The 18752-nt window shown below is 46.3% G+C and overlaps 1 protein-coding gene across 1 annotated transcript; it reads right to left on the bottom strand.

Moving 5' to 3' along the window:
• Positions 1-285: 285 nt before the first annotated feature.
• Positions 286-18159, bottom strand: LOC145340065 (uncharacterized). The gene is made up of 3 exons (XM_080184483.1): positions 18033-18159; positions 13685-13716; positions 286-1484 (listed from the first exon to the last, which is right to left on the bottom strand). The coding sequence occupies exon 3, from the start codon at positions 1444-1446 to the stop codon at positions 769-771; it is 678 nt and encodes a 225-aa protein (XP_080040609.1). The 5' UTR covers positions 1447-1484; positions 13685-13716; positions 18033-18159; the 3' UTR covers positions 286-768.
• Between the last annotated feature and the right edge of the window lie 593 nt (positions 18160-18752).

The following is an 18752-nucleotide window of genomic DNA, read 5'->3' as shown; positions in this document are numbered from 1 at the left end:
AGAGACAGCGCGACACAGGGAGAGAGACAGCGCGACACAGGGAGAGAGACAGCGCGACACAGGGAGAGAGACAGCGCGACACAGGGAGAGAGACAGCGCGACACAGGGAGAGAGACAGCGCGACACAGGGAGAGAGACAGCGCGACACAGGGAGAGAGACAGCGCGACACAGGGAGAGAGACAGCGCGACACAGGGAGAGAGACAGCGCGACACAGGGAGAGAGACAGCGCGACACAGGGAGAGAGACAGCGCGACACAGGGAGAGAGACAGCGCGACACAGGGAGAGAGACAGCGCGACACAGGGAGAGAGACAGCGCGACACAGGGAGAGAGACAGCGCGACACAGGGAGAGAGACAGCGCGACACAGAGAGAGAGACAGCGCGACACAGAGAGAGAGACAGCGCGACACAGAGAGAGAGACAGCGCGACACAGAGAGAGAGACAGCGCGACACAGAGAGAGAGACAGCGCGACACAGAGAGAGAGACAGCGCGACACAGAGAGAGACAGCGCGACAGAGAAAGAGAGGCAGAGAGAGACAGAGAAAGAGAGACAGAGAGAGTTATAGAGAGAGATGGAGAGAGAGAGAGAAAAAGAAACTGGACGCAAGAGAGAGAGAGAGAATGAGGAAGTTGGAACCTTGTTTGTGATTGTGTGTGTGTCTGTGTGCGTGTATGTGTCTGTGTGTGTGCGTGTGTCTGTGTGTGTGGGGGTGCAGTTAATGGCCACCCCCCCCCAACTCGCTCTCCCCCTCCCCGTGGGCGGCTCAGGCCTGGTGTAGTCGTGCATGGAGCCGGAGGCCATTGACCCTGGCGAAGTTCTTGCCACAGTGGATACAGGAGTAGGGTTTCTGCCCAGTGTGACCTCTCTCGTGGTGAAGGAGTTCAGCCATGCCCAGGAAGCCCCGGCGACAGACACTGCAGCGGTAAGGTCGCTCCCCAGCGTGTGCCCGGCGGTGTGCTGCCAGTCTGGTGGCGTCGGTGAAGTCCTTCTGGCAGAGGGGGCAGCGGTGAGGCTTGGGGCTAACTGCCCCCCCTCCTTCTCCTCCTCCCCCTGTGGCTCCATTCGCTGGGGAGCAGTGTGAACCCCGGTGAGCAGCCAAGCCAGCCGCAGCACCAAAGCTCTTGCCGCATTCGGCACAGGTCAGCGTCTCGGCAGCAGGGTGGGTGCGCCGGTGTGCGGCCAGGGCGCCCGGCCGCAGGAAACTCTTGCCGCAGTCGGCACAGGACAGCAGGGCCCGCTGGGGGCTGGGTTCCTCCAGCGCCGGTGGCTCAGAGTCTCCCTCGGTGGCGGCCCCCTCCTCTTCCTCCTGGCAGCTCCTTCTGCAGTCGGCGCAGGGGCGTCGTCTGCTGCCGGCAGGGCCGAATGTCCTCCGCCGCTGGCGCCCCTTGGCACCGCTCGATTCCGGGTGTGCCGCAGCCGCAATGTCGACTGGCTCCTCCATCTTCACCGGGGACTACACTGGTCTCGATCAGAGCCAACCTGAAACCAGCAGAGACAGACGGTCAGATCACAGGAGTCTGGGTCAATGCACTACCCTTGTCTGCAAACCTCGACACCTCCTCAAACAATTCAATCACGTTTGTTAAGTGTGACCTCCCTCTGATGAACCCATGCTGACTATGTTTGCTGGAGCAGACGAGGAAGGAGCATCAGAGAGAAAGCTAAGACTTTACCTGTTAAAAACCTGTTTAAAATAAGTTTAAAGCACTTTGTTCTTTGTAGAACTGTTTAAAGCATTTACTTATTGTATTTACTGCTTTAAGAATTGTGAGGGAGTGATTATCAGGCAGTTGTGGCCCATCAGCTTTAAATCAGCGCCAAGTTTAAAAGGAGGCCTGGTGTAGATAGCGGGCAGCGTCGGAGCGGGCAGCGGAGTGAGAGGGAAGCAGAGTGAGCTATTAGGGCTTAATATCAAAAAGGGCTTGAAGGTAAAAAGGCCAGGTTGAAAGAACAAGGAAAAAAAAATTTTTTTTTCAAAACTACTACAGCAAGAAACAAGGAAAAAATTTTTTCCCACAACAAATTATATTGAATAATGGAGGGGCATGTGATGTGCGGTTCCTGTATGATGTGGGAACTGGTGGACCCCAGGGTCCTTCCCAGAGACCATGTCTGCAGTAAGTGCAGGTTGCTGGAGGAGCTCCAGCTCAAGGTGGATGAGCTGGCCTCTGAGCTACAGACTCTGAGGCTCATCAGGGGGAGAGAGGGTGCCATTGTCAATGGGGTGCAAGTGACATCCACCCCCTCTAGACTGTCTAAATCTAAGGGTCAGGGACAAAAGGGGGCTGCTGGGAGGAGGAAGGGGGGTGAGGAGCGGAGGCCTCAGCCTCTTAATCTGCATAACAGGTTTGAGGTTCTTGCTTCCACTCTGGAAGAGGACGAGGCCGGTGAGGTTGGTGAGCAAACTGCACACGGTAGTGATGCAGCAGGACATAGGCAAAGAGAAGGGGAAAAGGAACGTAGTAGTGATTGGGGATAGTGGGGTGAAGGGTATTGACACTGTCCTTTGTCACAATGACAAAGTGCACAGAAGGGTGTGTTGTCTGCCTGGTGCTCGGGTACGGGATGTCGCAGCTGGGCTGCAGAGGAACCTGGAGTGGGAGGGTGAGAACCCGGTTGTGGTGGTACATGTGGGTGCCGGCAACGTAGGCAAAGTGCGGACTGAGGATCTGGGGAGGGAGTATGAGAAGCTGGGAATGGAATTAAAAAGTAGAACCGACAAGGTGGTCTTCTCTGGGCTACTGCCTGAACCGAGTGCAGACGGGCGTAGGGTTGACAGGATAAAGGAAGTGAATGGGTGGCTCAGAGATTGGTGTGGGAGGAATGGGATCGAATTTATGGGGCATTGGCACCAGTATTGGGGTAGGTGGGACTTGTTCGGGCGGGATGGGGTTGGTCTGAATCGTGCTGGGACCAGAGTGCTGGCGAATCGAGTAAAGAGGACTGTAGACAGGGCTTTAAACTAATTAGGGGGGGGGGGGAGGGTGCGAGGGTAGGTGATGTTAGGAGGTCTACAGTTAAGGATAGGGTACAGGTAAGGGAAGAGGCTGAGGATGTCCCAAGTGGTGGCATTACGGCAAATAGGGTCCAGAAGAAGGCTGGGATGAAAGCGCTTTATCTGAATGCACGAAGCATTCGGAATAAAGTGGATGAGCTGGTGGCGCAGATCGACACAAATGGATACGATCTGGTGGCCATTACAGAGACGTGGCTGCAAGGTGACAGGGACTGGGAGATGAACGTACAGGGCTATCAAGTGTTTAGGAAGGATAGGCAGGAGGAAAGAGGGGGTGGCGTAGCTCTGCTGATTAAGGACAGCATCAAGGTGGTAGCAAGGGATGATATCGGAGCCAAAGAGCAGAAAGTGGAATCGTTGTGGGTGGAGATTAGGAACAGCAAAGGGAGGAAGACGCTGGTGGGTGTCGTCTATAGGCCCCCGAATAATGATCTGGAGGTGGGGCGGGCTGTTAACGCGCAAATAAGTGCGGCGTGCAGGAATGGGACGGCAGTAGTTATGGGGGATTTCAATCTGCATATTGATTGGTCGACCCATGTTGGACGAGGTGGGCTCGAGGAGGAGTTCTTGGAATGCTGCCGGGATAGTTTCCTGGAACAGTGTGTGTTGGAGCCGACGAGGGAGCGAGCTATCTTGGATCTGGTGCTATGTAATGAGGCGGGTAGAATTAGGGACCTTGCGGTGAAGGATCCTCTTGGAGAGAGTGATCATTGTATGGTGGAGTTTCTGTTGCAGATGGAGGAGGAGAAAGTGGGTTCCCGGACACGCGTCCTTTGTTTGAATAGAGGGGAGTATGGTAGGATGAGAGAAGAATTGGCGAATGTGGACTGGGGGAGCGCGTTGGAAGGTAGGTCTGCTGAGGAGCAGTGGAGGATCTTTAAGGAGATCTTTCTTGGTGCTCAGCAGAAATTTATTCCGATGGTTAAAAAGGACAGTAGGAAGAGAGGTAATAAGCCGTGGATAACGAAGGAGGTGAAGGAAAGTGTTAAATTAAAAGCGGAGGAATTTAGAGTAGCTAAGAGCAGTGGGCGAGAAGAGGATTGGGAAAGGTTTAAATGTCAACAAAGATTGACAAAAAAGTTGATAAAGGAGGGTAGAAGAAGCTATGAAGCTGGGCTAGCGCTTAATATAAAAAAGGATAGCAAGAGTTTTTATAAATATATAAAAAGGAAGAGGCTGGCTAGGGTGAACGTTGGTCCCTTAGAGGATGAGAAAGGGGATGGGGATATGGCTAAGGTCTTGAATAACTTTTTTGTTTCTGTCTTCACGGAGGAGGACGTGAATAATTTGCCGGGTGTTAGCGATGGAAAGGTGGTAGGACTGGAGGGTCTTAATGACATTACTGTTACTAGAGAGGTGGTGCGCGACAGACTGGAGGGGCTGATTGTGGACAAGTCCCCAGGACCGGATGGAATGCATCCAAGGGTTCTGAAAGAAATGGCGGAGGTTATAGTGGATGCCTTGGTGGTTATTTTCCAGACGTCGCTGGATTCCGGGGAAGTGCCGGAAGATTGGAAAACGGCTAATGTTACGTCGTTGTTTAAGAAGGGTGCCAGGCAAAAGGCGGGGAATTATAGGCCGGTTAGTTTAACGTCTGTGGTAGGTAAAATGTTAGAATCCGTCATTAAGGAGGAAATTGCGAGGCATCTTGAAGGGAATTGCTTGATAGGGCAGACGCAACACGGTTTCATTAAAGGGAAGTCGTGTCTGACAAATTTACTGGAGTTCTATGAGGATGTGTCTAGGGCGGTGGATAGAGGAGAGCCGGTGGATGTGGTCTTTCTGGATTTTCAGAAGGCGTTTGATAAGGTACCTCACAAGAGGTTACTGCAGAAGGTCAGAGGACATGGAGTTGGGGGTAGGGTGTTAGCGTGGATAGAGGATTGGTTGTCAAATAGGAGGCAGAGAGTGGGGGTCAATGGGTGCTATTCGGATTGGCGGTTGGTGACTAGTGGGGTGCCCCAGGGGTCGGTGCTGGGGCCTCAGCTATTTACCATTTATATAGATGATCTGGAGGAGGGAACCGAGTGTAGGGTGTCGAAATTTGCTGATGACACCAAGATTGGGGGAAAGGCAAATTGTGCGGAGGGTGTGGAGAGTCTGCAGAAGGATCTAGATAGGCTGGGCGAATGGGCCAGGAAATGGCAAATGGAATTTAATGTTGACAAGTGTGAGGTGGTCCACTTTGGTAGGAAGAATGGTAGGAAGGACTATTACTTACGTGGCGAAAAACTGCAGCAGGCGACGGTGCAGAGGGACCTCGGGGTCCTTGTGCATGAGTCGCAAAAACCCAGCCTGCAGGTGCAGCAGGTGGTCAGGAAGGCGAATGGGATGCTGGCCTTCATAGCGAGGGGGATTGAATATAAAAGTAGGGAGGTCTTGCTGCGGCTGTATAGGGCATTGGTGAGGCCGCAGCTGGAGTACTGTGTGCAGTTTTGGGCGCCGCACCTGCGCAAGGATATTTTGGCCTTGGAGGGAGTGCAGAGGAGGTTTACTAGGCTGATACCGGAGTTGAGGGGGTTGAGCTATGAGGAGAGGCTGAATAAACTAGGCTTGTACTCGTTAGAGTTTAGAAGAATGAGGGGAGATCTCATTGAGACGTATAAGATGATGAATGGGATGGATAGGATAGAGGTGGAGAGACTCTTCCCGCTCAAAAAAGACAGTAGGACTAGGGGGCACAGCCTCAAGATAAAGGGGGGGTGGTTTAGAACGGAGTTGAGGAGGAACTTCTTCACTCAAAGGGTGGTGAATATCTGGAATTCTCTGCCTGTTGAAGTGGTGGAGGCTGCCTCGCTAAATATTTTTAAGAAGCGGGTTGATGGGTTTTTGATAAGAGAGGGGATTAAGGGTTATGGGGAGAGGGCGGGAAAGTGGAACTGAGCCACGACAGATCAGCCATGATCTTATTGAATGGCGGGGCAGGCTCGAAGGGCCAGATGGCCTACTCCTGCTCCTATTTCTTATGTTCTTATCCCTCATCAAGCTTTGCCTCTCCAAGCGGAGATAGATGTTCTCCTTCGGAAGGTTCTCCAACAGTTTCCCTACCACTGATGTGAGACTGACTGATCTGTCATTCCCTGGTTTATCTCTATAACCCTTTTTAAATAACAGAACACATTTACTGTTTCCAGTCCTCTGGCACCTCCTCTGTGGCCAGAGAGGAATTGAAAATGTGGCTCAGAGCCCCAGCAATCTCCTTCTTTGGCCCCCACAGCAGCCTGGGACATAATTCATCCGGACCTGGGGATTTATCCACTTTTCAGCTTGCCATCACCTTTGTCCGTCCCTATGATAATTTAGTCAAGAACCTCACATTCTGTCTCCCTGAATTCCAAACCATCGTCCTCATTCTTTTGGATGAAGGTGGATGTGAAATGTTCATTCAACACTCTAACAACGTCCTCTGGTTCCACCCACAGATTTCCCCCTTGGTCCCCAATGGGCCCTACTCTTTCCCTGGTTATCCTCTTCCCGTTTATATACTCACAGAATATCTTGGGATTATTCCTACTTTCACCAGCTGGAGATTTCCCATATCCCCTCTTTGCTTTCCTAATTACTTTCTTAAGCTCCACCCTGCCTGTTCTATACCTCACTAATGCCTCTGCTGATTTGCTCCCTTCTCTTTTTCTTCTCACTGTATCCTGATTTTCTGGTGATCCGTGGTTCCCTGGGATTGCTACTCCTTCCAATCACCCAGGGGGAACATGCTGGGCTTGCACCAACCCCATTTCCTTTTTGAATGCCCCACCCTGCTGCTCTTCTGTAGACTTTCCCATTTACAGCTGTTCCCAGACTATCTTGGCCAAATCCTGTCTTATTTTTTTAAAATCCGTTCTCCCCTATTTCCAAACATTTTTCTGCAACTTGTCTATTGCCTTGTCCATAACAAGCTTAAAGGCGGCCGGAGGCTGGGGGCAGCGGAGGGAAGTGACCGTCACCGGGGCAGGCTGCAAATACCAAGATGCCCAAAATACAGCTTAATGGAATTACGGTAGATTTTCCTTACATCCCTTATAAATGCCAAGAGGATTATATGTCAAAGGTGATAGAATGTCTACAAAAGAAAGTAAATGGCATCCTGGAAAGTCCTACTGGCACAGGAAAAACACTTTGTCTGCTGTGTGCTTCTTTGGCCTGGAGAGAACATTTAAGAGACAGTATTTCAGCAACTAAAATATCCCGCCAGTTGAATGGGGAAGAGCTTTTTGATGGCCGGCCTCTGTCTTCATGGGGTAGTGCATCTGTAGATGCTGATTCAGCAAGCTACAGTGATATCCCAAAGATTATTTATGCCTCAAGAACACATTCGCAACTCACTCAAGTTATTAATGAGCTAAAGAGCACAACGTACAGACCAAAGGTGTGTGTTCTTGGGTCAAGAGAGCAGCTGTGCATCCATCCTGAAGTAATGAAACAGGAAAGCAATCATGTCAAGGTACACATGTGTCGAGCAAAAACATCCATCCGCACTTGCCATTACTATAACAATGTGGAGTAAAATAGCACTGAGAAATAATTTACACAGCCCATTCTTGATGTAGAAGATCTTGTTAAAAATGGCAGTAAACACAGCCACCAGCTGTACCCCACTCCCACATTCAGAAGAGAATTTTGAGATAAGTAGCAAATTAGATTCCTGTTGAATTTTAAAAAGAGTTTGAATGTTGCTTAGCAAAGGAAATGCTTTTTCACTCAAAGGGTGGTGAATCTCTGGAATTCTCTGCCCGTTGAAGTGGTGGAGGCTGCCTCGCTAAATATTTTTAAGACGCGGGTTGATGGGTTTTTGATAAGAGAGGGGATTAAGGGTTATGGGGAGAGGGCGGGAAAGTGGAACTGAGCAGCGACAGATCAGCCATGATCTTATTGAATGGCGGGGCAGGCTCGAAGGGCTAGATGGCCTACTCCTGCTCCTATTTCTTATGTTCTTATGTGATCGCTATCACTAAAATGCTCCCCCAGCATCACCTCAACCACCCGTAATGCCTTCATTCTTCTGACTCAGGTCCAGCACAGCTCCTTCCCTTGTTGAATCTTCCACATATTGATTTAAAAAATCAAGTAATCCACTCCATCCACACCCCTAACACGATGTATATCCAGTTAATGTTGGGAAATTTGGAATTACCCTATTGTTATTGGTTTTATACACCTTCCTGAATTGAGCATATCTTTGCTTCACAATTCCCGCTGACTATTTGCGGGTCTATAGAGTCATAGGGCAATACAGCATGGAAACAGGCCCTTCAGCCCAACCAGTCCATGCTGCCCTCCCAACCAGTCCCAACTGCCTGCTTTCGGCCCATATCCCTCGAATCCTTCTCCAGCCACGTACTTATCCAAATGTTGTACATGAACCCGCCTTTCTCTGACAGCTCATTCCATATCCGCACCACCCTCTGCGTGAAGAAATTGCCCCTCAGGTCCCTTTGAAATTTTTACCCCTCTCACCTTAACCCTGTACCCTCCAGTTTTCAATTCCCCTCCCTGGAGAAAAGACTATGTGGGTCCATCCTATCTCTGCCCCTCATGATTTGATACACCTCAGTTAGGTCCATAAGACACAGGTGCAGAATTAGGCCACTTGGCCCATCGAGCCTGCTCCACCATTCAATCGTGACTGATAATTTTCTCATCCCATTCTACTGCCTTTACCCCTTATCACCTGATCCCCTTATCACTCAAGATCCTATTTATCTCTGACACCCCTCACTCTCCTACATCCCAAGGAATATAGTCTTAGCCTGGCCAACTGTCTCCTGTAACCCAGGCCCACCAATCCTGGCAACATCCTGGTAAATCTCTGCACTCTATCCAGTTTATCGATGTCTTTCCTATAACAGGGTGACCAAAACTACACAATACTCCAAGTGCAGCCTCATCAACAACTTATACAGCTGTAACATAATGTCCCAAATCCTGTACTCAATGCCCTGATTGAAGGCCAGTGTGTGAAACACCTTCTTCACAGCCCTGTCTACCTGTGACGCTGCTTCCAATGAACAAAGGACAACACAGCACGGGAAACAGGCCCTTCGGCCCAACCAGCCCACGCCACCATTTTAACATTATAAGAACATAAGAAATAGGAGCAGGAGTAGGCCATCTAGCCCTTCGAGCCTGCCCCGCCATTCAATAAGATCATGGCTGATCTGTCGCTGCTCAGTTCCACTTTCCCGCCCTCTCCCCATAACCCTTAATCCCCTCTCCTATCAAAAACCCATCAACCCGCGTCTTAAAAATATTTAGCGAGGCAGCCTCCACCACTTCAACGGGCAGAGAATTCCAGAGATTCACCACCCTTTGAGTGAAGAAGTTCCTCCTCAACTCCGTTCTAAACCGCCTCCCCTTTATCTTGAGGCTGTGCCCCCTAGTCCTATTGTCTTTTTTGAGCGGGAAGAGTCTTTCCACCTCTATCCTATCCATCCCATTCATCATCTTATACGTCTCAATGAGATCTCCTCTCATTCTTCTAAACTCTTATTATTAAATTATTAAATTATGAGCGCCCTCCTCCACCCATGACCTTTGTCTACACCTATTGGGGAAGATTGAAGGGAGACTAATTTAGGGACAATTTGTTACACCAATCAGCCTAAGAGCACGTTTTTGGGATGTGGGAGGAAACCGGAGCACCCGGAGAAAACCCATGCAATCACAGGGAGAATGTGCAAACTCCCGCAGACACCGGCCCAAATCCATGTATCTGCACAGCAAACAGTGATAGTCACTGAGCTGTCATGTTGCCTGTCAGCTATGTACTATGTATGTACAATGGGCTATGTACTGGTACTCCTGGGTCCCTCCGTTCCTCAACGCTCCCCAGGACCCTCCATTCATTGTGTAAATCCTACCCTGGTTTAACTTTCCAAAATGCAACACCTCACACTGATCTGCACTGAAATCCATTGGCCAATCCTTGGCCCACTTCCCAAACTATCAACATTGGCCTATAATTTTTGATAACCTTCATTCTCGACGATACCTCCTAATTTAGTATTGTCCATAAACTTACTAACCGTGCCTCGTACATCCACATTCAAATCATTTATATAAATAACAAGTAACAAGAATCCCAACACCAACCCCTGAGGCACACCGTAAGTCACAGGCCTCCAGCCCGAGAAACAGCCATCGACCATCACCCTCTGCTTCCTACCATCCAGCCAATCTTGAATCCAATTAGTTAAATCTCCATGGACATCATCCCATAATAATCACCTAACAACATGGCTGCCCCTTTTCTATTCCTAAACTCTGACCACAAAGCTTCATTCGATGTCTCCTCCAAGATATTATCCCTCCTTAGTGTGGAAACTGACTCATTAACTAATAATCCAATGTCACCTTTTACCCCCTCCTCTGTCTCCCTCAGGATGTTGACTTGCCAATCGTGTCCTTCCTCCAAACCCCATCTCTGTGATGGTCACTACATCACAATTCCACGTGTCACTCATGGCCCTCAACTCATCCATTTTACCTGCAATACTCCTGATGTTAAAGTAGAGAACATCCAGCTGGGCCTTACTCATTTCAAACTTCATACAGCTGTACTCCCTCGGACTTGTTTGTCTTGCTGGATGATTCTGTGCCCTTATTCTGCTAACAGTCTGTGTCCCCTCCCACTGCCAAATTAGTTTAAACTCCTCTCAACAGCACCAGCAAAATGTCCCTGCAAAGATGTTAGTCCCGATCTGGTTCAGATGTAGAGAGTGTCCCGCTTGTAAAGGTCCCACCTTCCCCAGCAATTGTCCCAGTGATTCAGGAATCTAAACTTTCCATCATGCACCCATTCTTAAGCCACACATTCATCTACACTATTCTCCTATTTCTGTGCTCTCTCTCGCACGTGGCACTGGGAGAAATCCGGAGATTACAATCCGAGAAGTCTTGCTTTTTGCTCTCGTCCTACTTCCTGAATTCTTGATGCAAGATCTCATCCCAGATATTAATGGATTGGTGGAATGCAGAGTAAGGAGTCTCACAACACCAGGTTAAAGTCCAATAGGTTAATCTGGTAGCACGAGCTTTCAGAGCGCTGCTCCATCAACAGGTGAGGGATTTTAATCTGGTGTTGTGAGACTATTTACTTTGCCTTTCCTAGTCCAACACTGGCAACTCCACATCTTGGCTATGGGTCGGGTGCAGGAAGGTGGGATTAGAAAGAGAACCTGAGTGTCTTTGGGTCAGCATAGATGAGATGGGCTGAATGGCCTGTCTATGTTGTATCATTTCTATGATTGTCTAGTTCCATGTTACACAGGAATAGGAGGAGGCCATTCAGTCCCTCCAGCCTGTTACACAGGAACAGGAGGAGGCCATTCAGCCCCTCGAGCCTGTTACACAGGAACAGGAGGAGGCCATTCAGCCCCTCGAGCCTGTTACACAGGAATAGGAGGAGGCCATTCAGTCCCTCCAGCCTGTTACACAGGAACAGGGGGAGGCCATTCAGCCCCTCGAGCCTGTTACACAGGAACAGGAGGAGGCCATTCAGCCCCTCGAGCCTGTTACACAGGAACAGGAGGAGGCCCATTCAGCCCCTTGAGCCTGTTACACAGGAACAGGAGGAGGCCATTCAGCCCCTTGAACCTCTTACACAAGAACAGGAGGAGGCCATTCAGCTCCTCGAGCCCATTACACAGGAACAGGAGGAAGTCATTCAGCCTGATATATACAAGGACACAAGTCAGGAGTGTGATGGAATACTCTCCACTTGCCTGGATGAGTGCGGCTTCCAACAACACTCGAGAAGCTCGACACCATCCGGGACAAAGCAGCCCCCGCTCGATCGACACACTAACCCCCACCTTCAACATTCACTCCCTCCACCACTGACACACAGAGGCAGCCGTGTGTACCATCTACAAGATGCACTGCAGCGACTCACCAAGGCTCCTTCCACAGCACCTTCCAAACCCACCACTTCTACCACCTAGAAGGACAAGGGCAGCAGACACATGGGGAACATCACCACCTGCAAGCTCCCCCTCCGAGCCCCACACACACCATCCTGACTTGGAAATATATCGGCCGTCCCTTCACTGTCACAGGGTCAAAATCCTGGAATTCCCTCCCTAACAGCACTGCGGGTGTACCTACACCACACGGACTGACTGATATCCAATAACAATCCTGGAACTCCCTCCCTAACAGCACTGTGGGTGTACCTACACCACATGGGACTGACTGATGTCCAATAACAATCCTGGAGCTCCCTCCCTAACAGCACCGTGGGTGTACCTACACCACACAGACTGACTGATGTCCAATAACAATCCTGGAACTCCTTCCCTAACAGCACTGTGGGTGTACCTACACCACACTGGACTGCAGCAGGTTCAAGATAGCAGCTCACCCACCAGCTTCTCAAGGGGCAATTAGGGATGGGCAATAAATGCTGGCTTTGTGCTGTCTTCAGTAACAGGCCAACAGGATCTTGAGACAATCTCCAATGCCTTTCCAAAAAGTGATTAATTTTTATGCCAGGGTAGGAATGAAAGGAAGTTCTTTATCTCTTACTGAAATATACTGAAACACCTTTGATGTCATATGGAAGTAGAGGGATCTGGGTGTTCCAGTGTATGAACCACAAAATGCTCGCGTGCAGCTCCAACAAGTTGAGAAGGTAAAATGGTATTTTACCCTTTATTGCAAAGGGACTGGAGTTTAAAAATAGGGAGGATTTGTTGTAATTGTACAGGGTGTTGGTGAGGCCTCTCCTGGAATACTGTGTACAGTTCTAGTCCCCTTACCTAAAGAAGGATAGAGTGGTATTGGAGGCAGTCCAAAAGAGATTCACCAGGCTAATCCCTGGAATGAGAGGGTTGTCCCATCAGGAGAGACTGAATAATCTGGCTCTGAATTCCTCGGGGTTTAGAAGAGTGAGGAGTGACCTTTTTCAAACATATAAGACCCTGAGGGGGGTTGACAGGGTAGATGGTGAGATGTTTTCACCAGTGGGAGAGTCTGGAACAAGGGAACAAAGCTACAAGATAAAGGACCAGATATTCCTAACTGAGGTGTGTAGAAATCTCTTCTCCCAGAGGGTGGGGAAGCTCTGGAATTCTCTGCCCCAAAAAGTGCTGGAGGCTGGATCATTGGAAGTATTTAAAGTGGAGCTGGGTAAATATTTGATAGATTGGGGAATAGCGGGCTGTGGGGGAGTGACACAGAAAAGGAGCTGAGGCCAGCATAGATCAGCAATGATGGGATTGAACGGGGAAGCAGGCTCGAAGGGCTGGATGACCTCCTCCTGCTTTTGTATCTTGTGCTGTGTGAAATTCCGCAACAGTTTCCAAATCACATTCAAAAACAGATACTTTCAACAACAGGAAGAATTTCAGAGCAAATCTCTGCCAGTTTTAACCAGCCCACTTCCCTCTGTGAAAACAAAACACTTGCAATCATTCTTCCCAGACCTTTCCATTTACAAAAAAGCCATTCACCAAAATACTTTCTGCAAACTACATTTCCCCCAAAAGCAGACCCGAGCAAAAATCGGAGCCGTGAATTTAAAACTCCTGAAGGAATTTTGCAGTCACATTTGGTCGAAAAAGTCAAACCCAATCAAAGCTTTTCTCAACTTTGACATTTGAGAAAATAAAGTTTGCCAACTTTCTCTGCGAGGCGTTTTATTTCAAAGACAAAAACAGCCACCAACCTGATGTCTTTTTGCAGAGTTTCCCAGCGCCACTGTGAAGGAAAATGGCAGCATTATTAAATCAAACCTTTCACCAAACTCCCACTCCAGATTACAAAGCTAACTGGCCTGACTGTCGCACAAACACTCCAAGAACTTCTCCTACACTCACTGCCCAATGAGACTGGTTTTAAAATCCACAATGATTTAAAACCCTTCCACTATTTTAGTGTGCGAGTATGCGCGAAAGTGAGAGTGTGAGAGCCAATCAGGAAAGGGGGATAAAGAGTATCGAATGTTCAGAAAAGATAAACTCCTAACAGACTTGGACAACTTTTAAACTCACGCAAGTGAACAATTTCAGACAAATTAATTTTTGCAGTATGCAGATTTTATTTTGAAAAGATTAATACATGCGTGGATTACATGCATTATTTACTGGTGTGTGTATGGATTGCACACATGATTGAGGTGTGTGTGTGTGTGTGAGGATGACATACATGATTGAGGTATGTGTGTGTGTGTGAGGATGACATACATGATTTAGGTGTGTGTGTGGATTACACACGATTTAGGTGTGTGTGGATTACACATATTATTTAGGGGTGTGTGTGTGGATTACACATATTATTTAGGGGTGTGTGTGTGGATTACACATATTATTTAGGGGTGTGTGTGTGGATTACACATATTATTTAGGGGTGTGTGTGTGGATTACACATATTATTTAGGGGTGTGTGTGTGGATTACACACCATTTAGGTGTGTGTGTGGATTACACATGATTTAGGTATGTGTGGATTACACATATTATTTAGGGATGTGTGTGAGGATTACACACTACTCACGGATATATGTGTGATGTTTAGATATACACAGAGGGATAAATAAATGACATACAGATGTACACGGGGGATATATAAATGACGTACAGATGTACATGGGGGATATATAAATGACGTATAGATATACACAGAGGGATATATAAATGATGGATAGATATACACAGAGGGATATATAAATGATGGATAGATATACACAGGAGGATATATAAATGATGTATAGATGTACACAGGGGGATATATAAATGATGTATAGATGTTCACAGGGGGATATATAATTGATGTATAGATATACACAGAGGGAAACATAAATGATGTATAGATATACACAGGGGGATATATAAATGACAGATGTACACAGGGGATATATAAATGACAGACAGATATACACATTTATATATCCCCCTGACAGATGTACACAGGGGATATATAAATGACAGATAGATGTACACAGGGGGATATATAAATGATGTATAGATATACACAGAGGGATATATAAATGACAGATAGATGTACACAGGGGGATATATAAATGACAGATAGATATACACAGGGGGAGACATAAATGATGTATAGATATACACAGAGGGATATGTAAATGACAGATAGATGTACACAGGGGGATATATAAATGATGTATAGATATACACAGGGGGATATATAAATGATGTATAGATATACACAGAGGGATATATGAATGACATATAGATATACACAGGAGGATACATAAATGTACATGAGGATATATAAATGACGTATAGATATAGACAGAGGGATATATAAATGATGGATAGATATACACAGGAGGATAGATAAATGATGTATAGATGTACAGGGGGATATATAAATGATGTATAGATGTACAGGGGGATATATAAATGATGTATAGATGTACACAGGGGGATATATAAATGACAGATAGATGTACACAGGGGGATATATAAATGATGTATAAATGTTCACGGGGATATATAATTGATATATAGATTTACACAGAGGGATATATAAATGATGGATAGATATACACAGGAGGATAGATAAATGATGTATAGATATACACGGGGGATATATAAATGATGTATAGATATACACGGGGGATATATAAATGATGTATAGATATACACAGGGGGATATATAAATGATGTATAGATATACACAGGGGGATATATAAATGACAGATGTACACAGGGGGATATATAAATGACATATAGATGTACACAGGGGGAGATATAAATGATGTATGGATATACACAGAGGGATATATAAATGACAGATAGTTGTACACAGGGGGATATATAAATGATGTATACATATATCTATACATCGTTTATATATCCCCCTGTGAACATGTATATCTATACATCATTTATATATCCCCTGTGTATATCTATATATCGTTTATATATCCCCTGATGTATATCTATACATCATTTATAGATCCCTCTGTGAACATCTAGACATCATTTATATATCTCCCTGTGTATATCTATATATCATTCATATATCCCCTGGTGTATATCTATAGATCATTTATATATCCCCGATATACACAGGGATATATAAATGATATATAGATATGCATGGGGGATATATAAATGATGTATAGATATACATGGGGGGATATATAAATGATGTATAGGTATACACGGGAGATATATAAATGATATATAGATATACACGGGGGATAAAGAAATGATGTATAGATATACACGAGGATATATAAATGATGTATAGATATACATGGGGGGATATATAAATGATGTCTAGATATACACGGGGGGATATATAAATGATGTCTAGATATACACGGGGGGATATATAAATGATGTCTAGATATACACGGGGGGATATATAAATGATGTATAGATATACACGGGGGGATATATAAATGATGTATAGATATACACGGGGGATATATAAATGATGTATAGATATACACGGGGGATATATAAATGATGTATAGATATACACGGGGATATATAAATGATGTATAGATATACACGGGGATATATAAATGATGTATAGATATACACGGGGGATATATAAATGATGTATAGATATACACGGGGATATATAAATGATGTATAGATATACACGGGGGATATATAAATGATGTATAGATATACACGGGGGGATATATAAATGATGTATAGATATACACGGGGGATATATAAATGATGTATAGATATACACGGGGGGATATATAAATGATGTATAGATATACACAGGGATATATAAATGATGTATAGATATACATGGGGGATATATAAATGATGTATAGATATACACGGGGGGATATATAAATGATGTATAGATATACACGGGGGATATATAAATGATGTATAGATATACACGGGGGGATATATAAATGATGTATAGATATACATGGGGGATATATAAATGATGTATAGATATACACGGGGGGATATATAAATGATGTATAGATATACATGGGGGATATATAAATGATGTATAGATATACACGGGGGATATATAAATGATGTATAGATATACATGGGGGATATATAAATGATGTATAGATATACACGGGGGGATATATAAATGATGTATAGATATACACGGGGGATATATAAATGATGTATAGATATACACAGGGATATATAAATGATGTATAGATATACATGGGGGATATATAAATGATGTATAGATATACATGGGGGATATATAAATGATGTATAGATATACATGGGGGGATATATAAATGATGTATAGATATACACGGGGGGATATATAAATGATGTATAGATATACACGGGGATATATAAATGATGTATAGATATACATGGGGGATATATAAATGATGTATAGATATACATGGGGGATATATAAATAATGTATAGATATACACGGGGATATATAAATGATGTATAGATATACACGGGGATATATAAATGATGTATAGATATACATGGGGGATATATAAATGATGTATAGATATACATGGGGGATATATAAATAATGTATAGATATACACGGGGATATATAAATGATGTATAGATATACATGGGGGGATATATAAATGATGTATAGATATACACGGGGATATATAAATGATGTATAGATATACATGGGGGATATATAAATGATGTATAGATATACATGGGGGATATATAAATAATGTATAGATATACACGGGGATATATAAATGATGTATAGATATACATGGGGGATATATAAATGATGTATAGATATACATGGGGGATATATAAATAATGTATAGATATACACGGGGATATATAAATGATGTATAGATATACATGGGGGGATATATAAATGATGTATAGATATACATGGGGGGATATATAAATGATGTATAGATATACATGGGGGGATATATAAATGATGTATAGATATACACGGGGGGACATATAGATGTTCACAGGGCGATGTGTCTCTGCCCCTCCCCCACGCTGCTTTGTCCGGCCTTTCACAACAATCTCCATTAAAGTGGCAGCTCCTTTTAAACAGAAAATATTAAATTGATCACTCTCCTCCCTCCTGTCTCACCTCCAGCGACCTCAGAGCCCCTCCACCGGGCTCCCTGTGTGAGTGAGTGAGGCGCTCAAGTCCCTCAGCCGCTTCCCCTCCTCGACGGCCCGGACCTCCACCTTCCCACACTGCCCCGCGCCCGACAACCCGGTCCTCCACTCTCCCACACTGCCCCGCGCCCGACAACCCGGTCCTCCACTCTCCCACACTGCACCGCGCCCGACAACCCGGTCCTCCACCTTCCCACACTGCCCCGCGCCCGACAACCCGGTCCTCCACTCTCCCACACTGCCCCGCGCCCGACAACCCGGTCCTCCACTCTCCCACACTGCACCGCGCCCGACAACCCGGTCCTCCACTCTCCCACACTGCACCGCGCCCGACAACCCGGTCCTCCACCTTCCCACACTGCCCCGCGCCCGACAACCCGGTCCTCCACTCTCCCACACTGCACCGCGCCCGACAACCCGGTCCTCCACTCTCCCACACTGCACCGCGCCCGACAACCCGGTCCTCCACTCTCCCACACTGCCCCGCGCCCGACAACCCGGTCCTCCACTCTCCCACACTGCACCGCGCCCGACAACCCGGTCCTCCACTATCCCATACTGCGCCGCGCCGGTGAGTGGCTTCCTCGCGCCACTCAGCATTGTGGGATAGGTGCTGTCCATTGTTGCTGCTTTTGATGCTGAGGAAGGTTAGATCCCCTTCAATAATGTGTTTATTGATGTATAGTAA

This window comes from Carcharhinus amblyrhynchos, unplaced genomic scaffold, assembly GCF_965287045.1.
Source record: "Carcharhinus amblyrhynchos unplaced genomic scaffold, sCarAmb.v2.hapA scaffold_754, whole genome shotgun sequence".
NCBI classification, from domain to species: Eukaryota; Metazoa; Chordata; class Chondrichthyes; order Carcharhiniformes; family Carcharhinidae; genus Carcharhinus; species Carcharhinus amblyrhynchos.
Note: the sequence above shows the minus strand (reverse complement) of the source record. Positions and strands in the feature narration are given on the sequence as shown.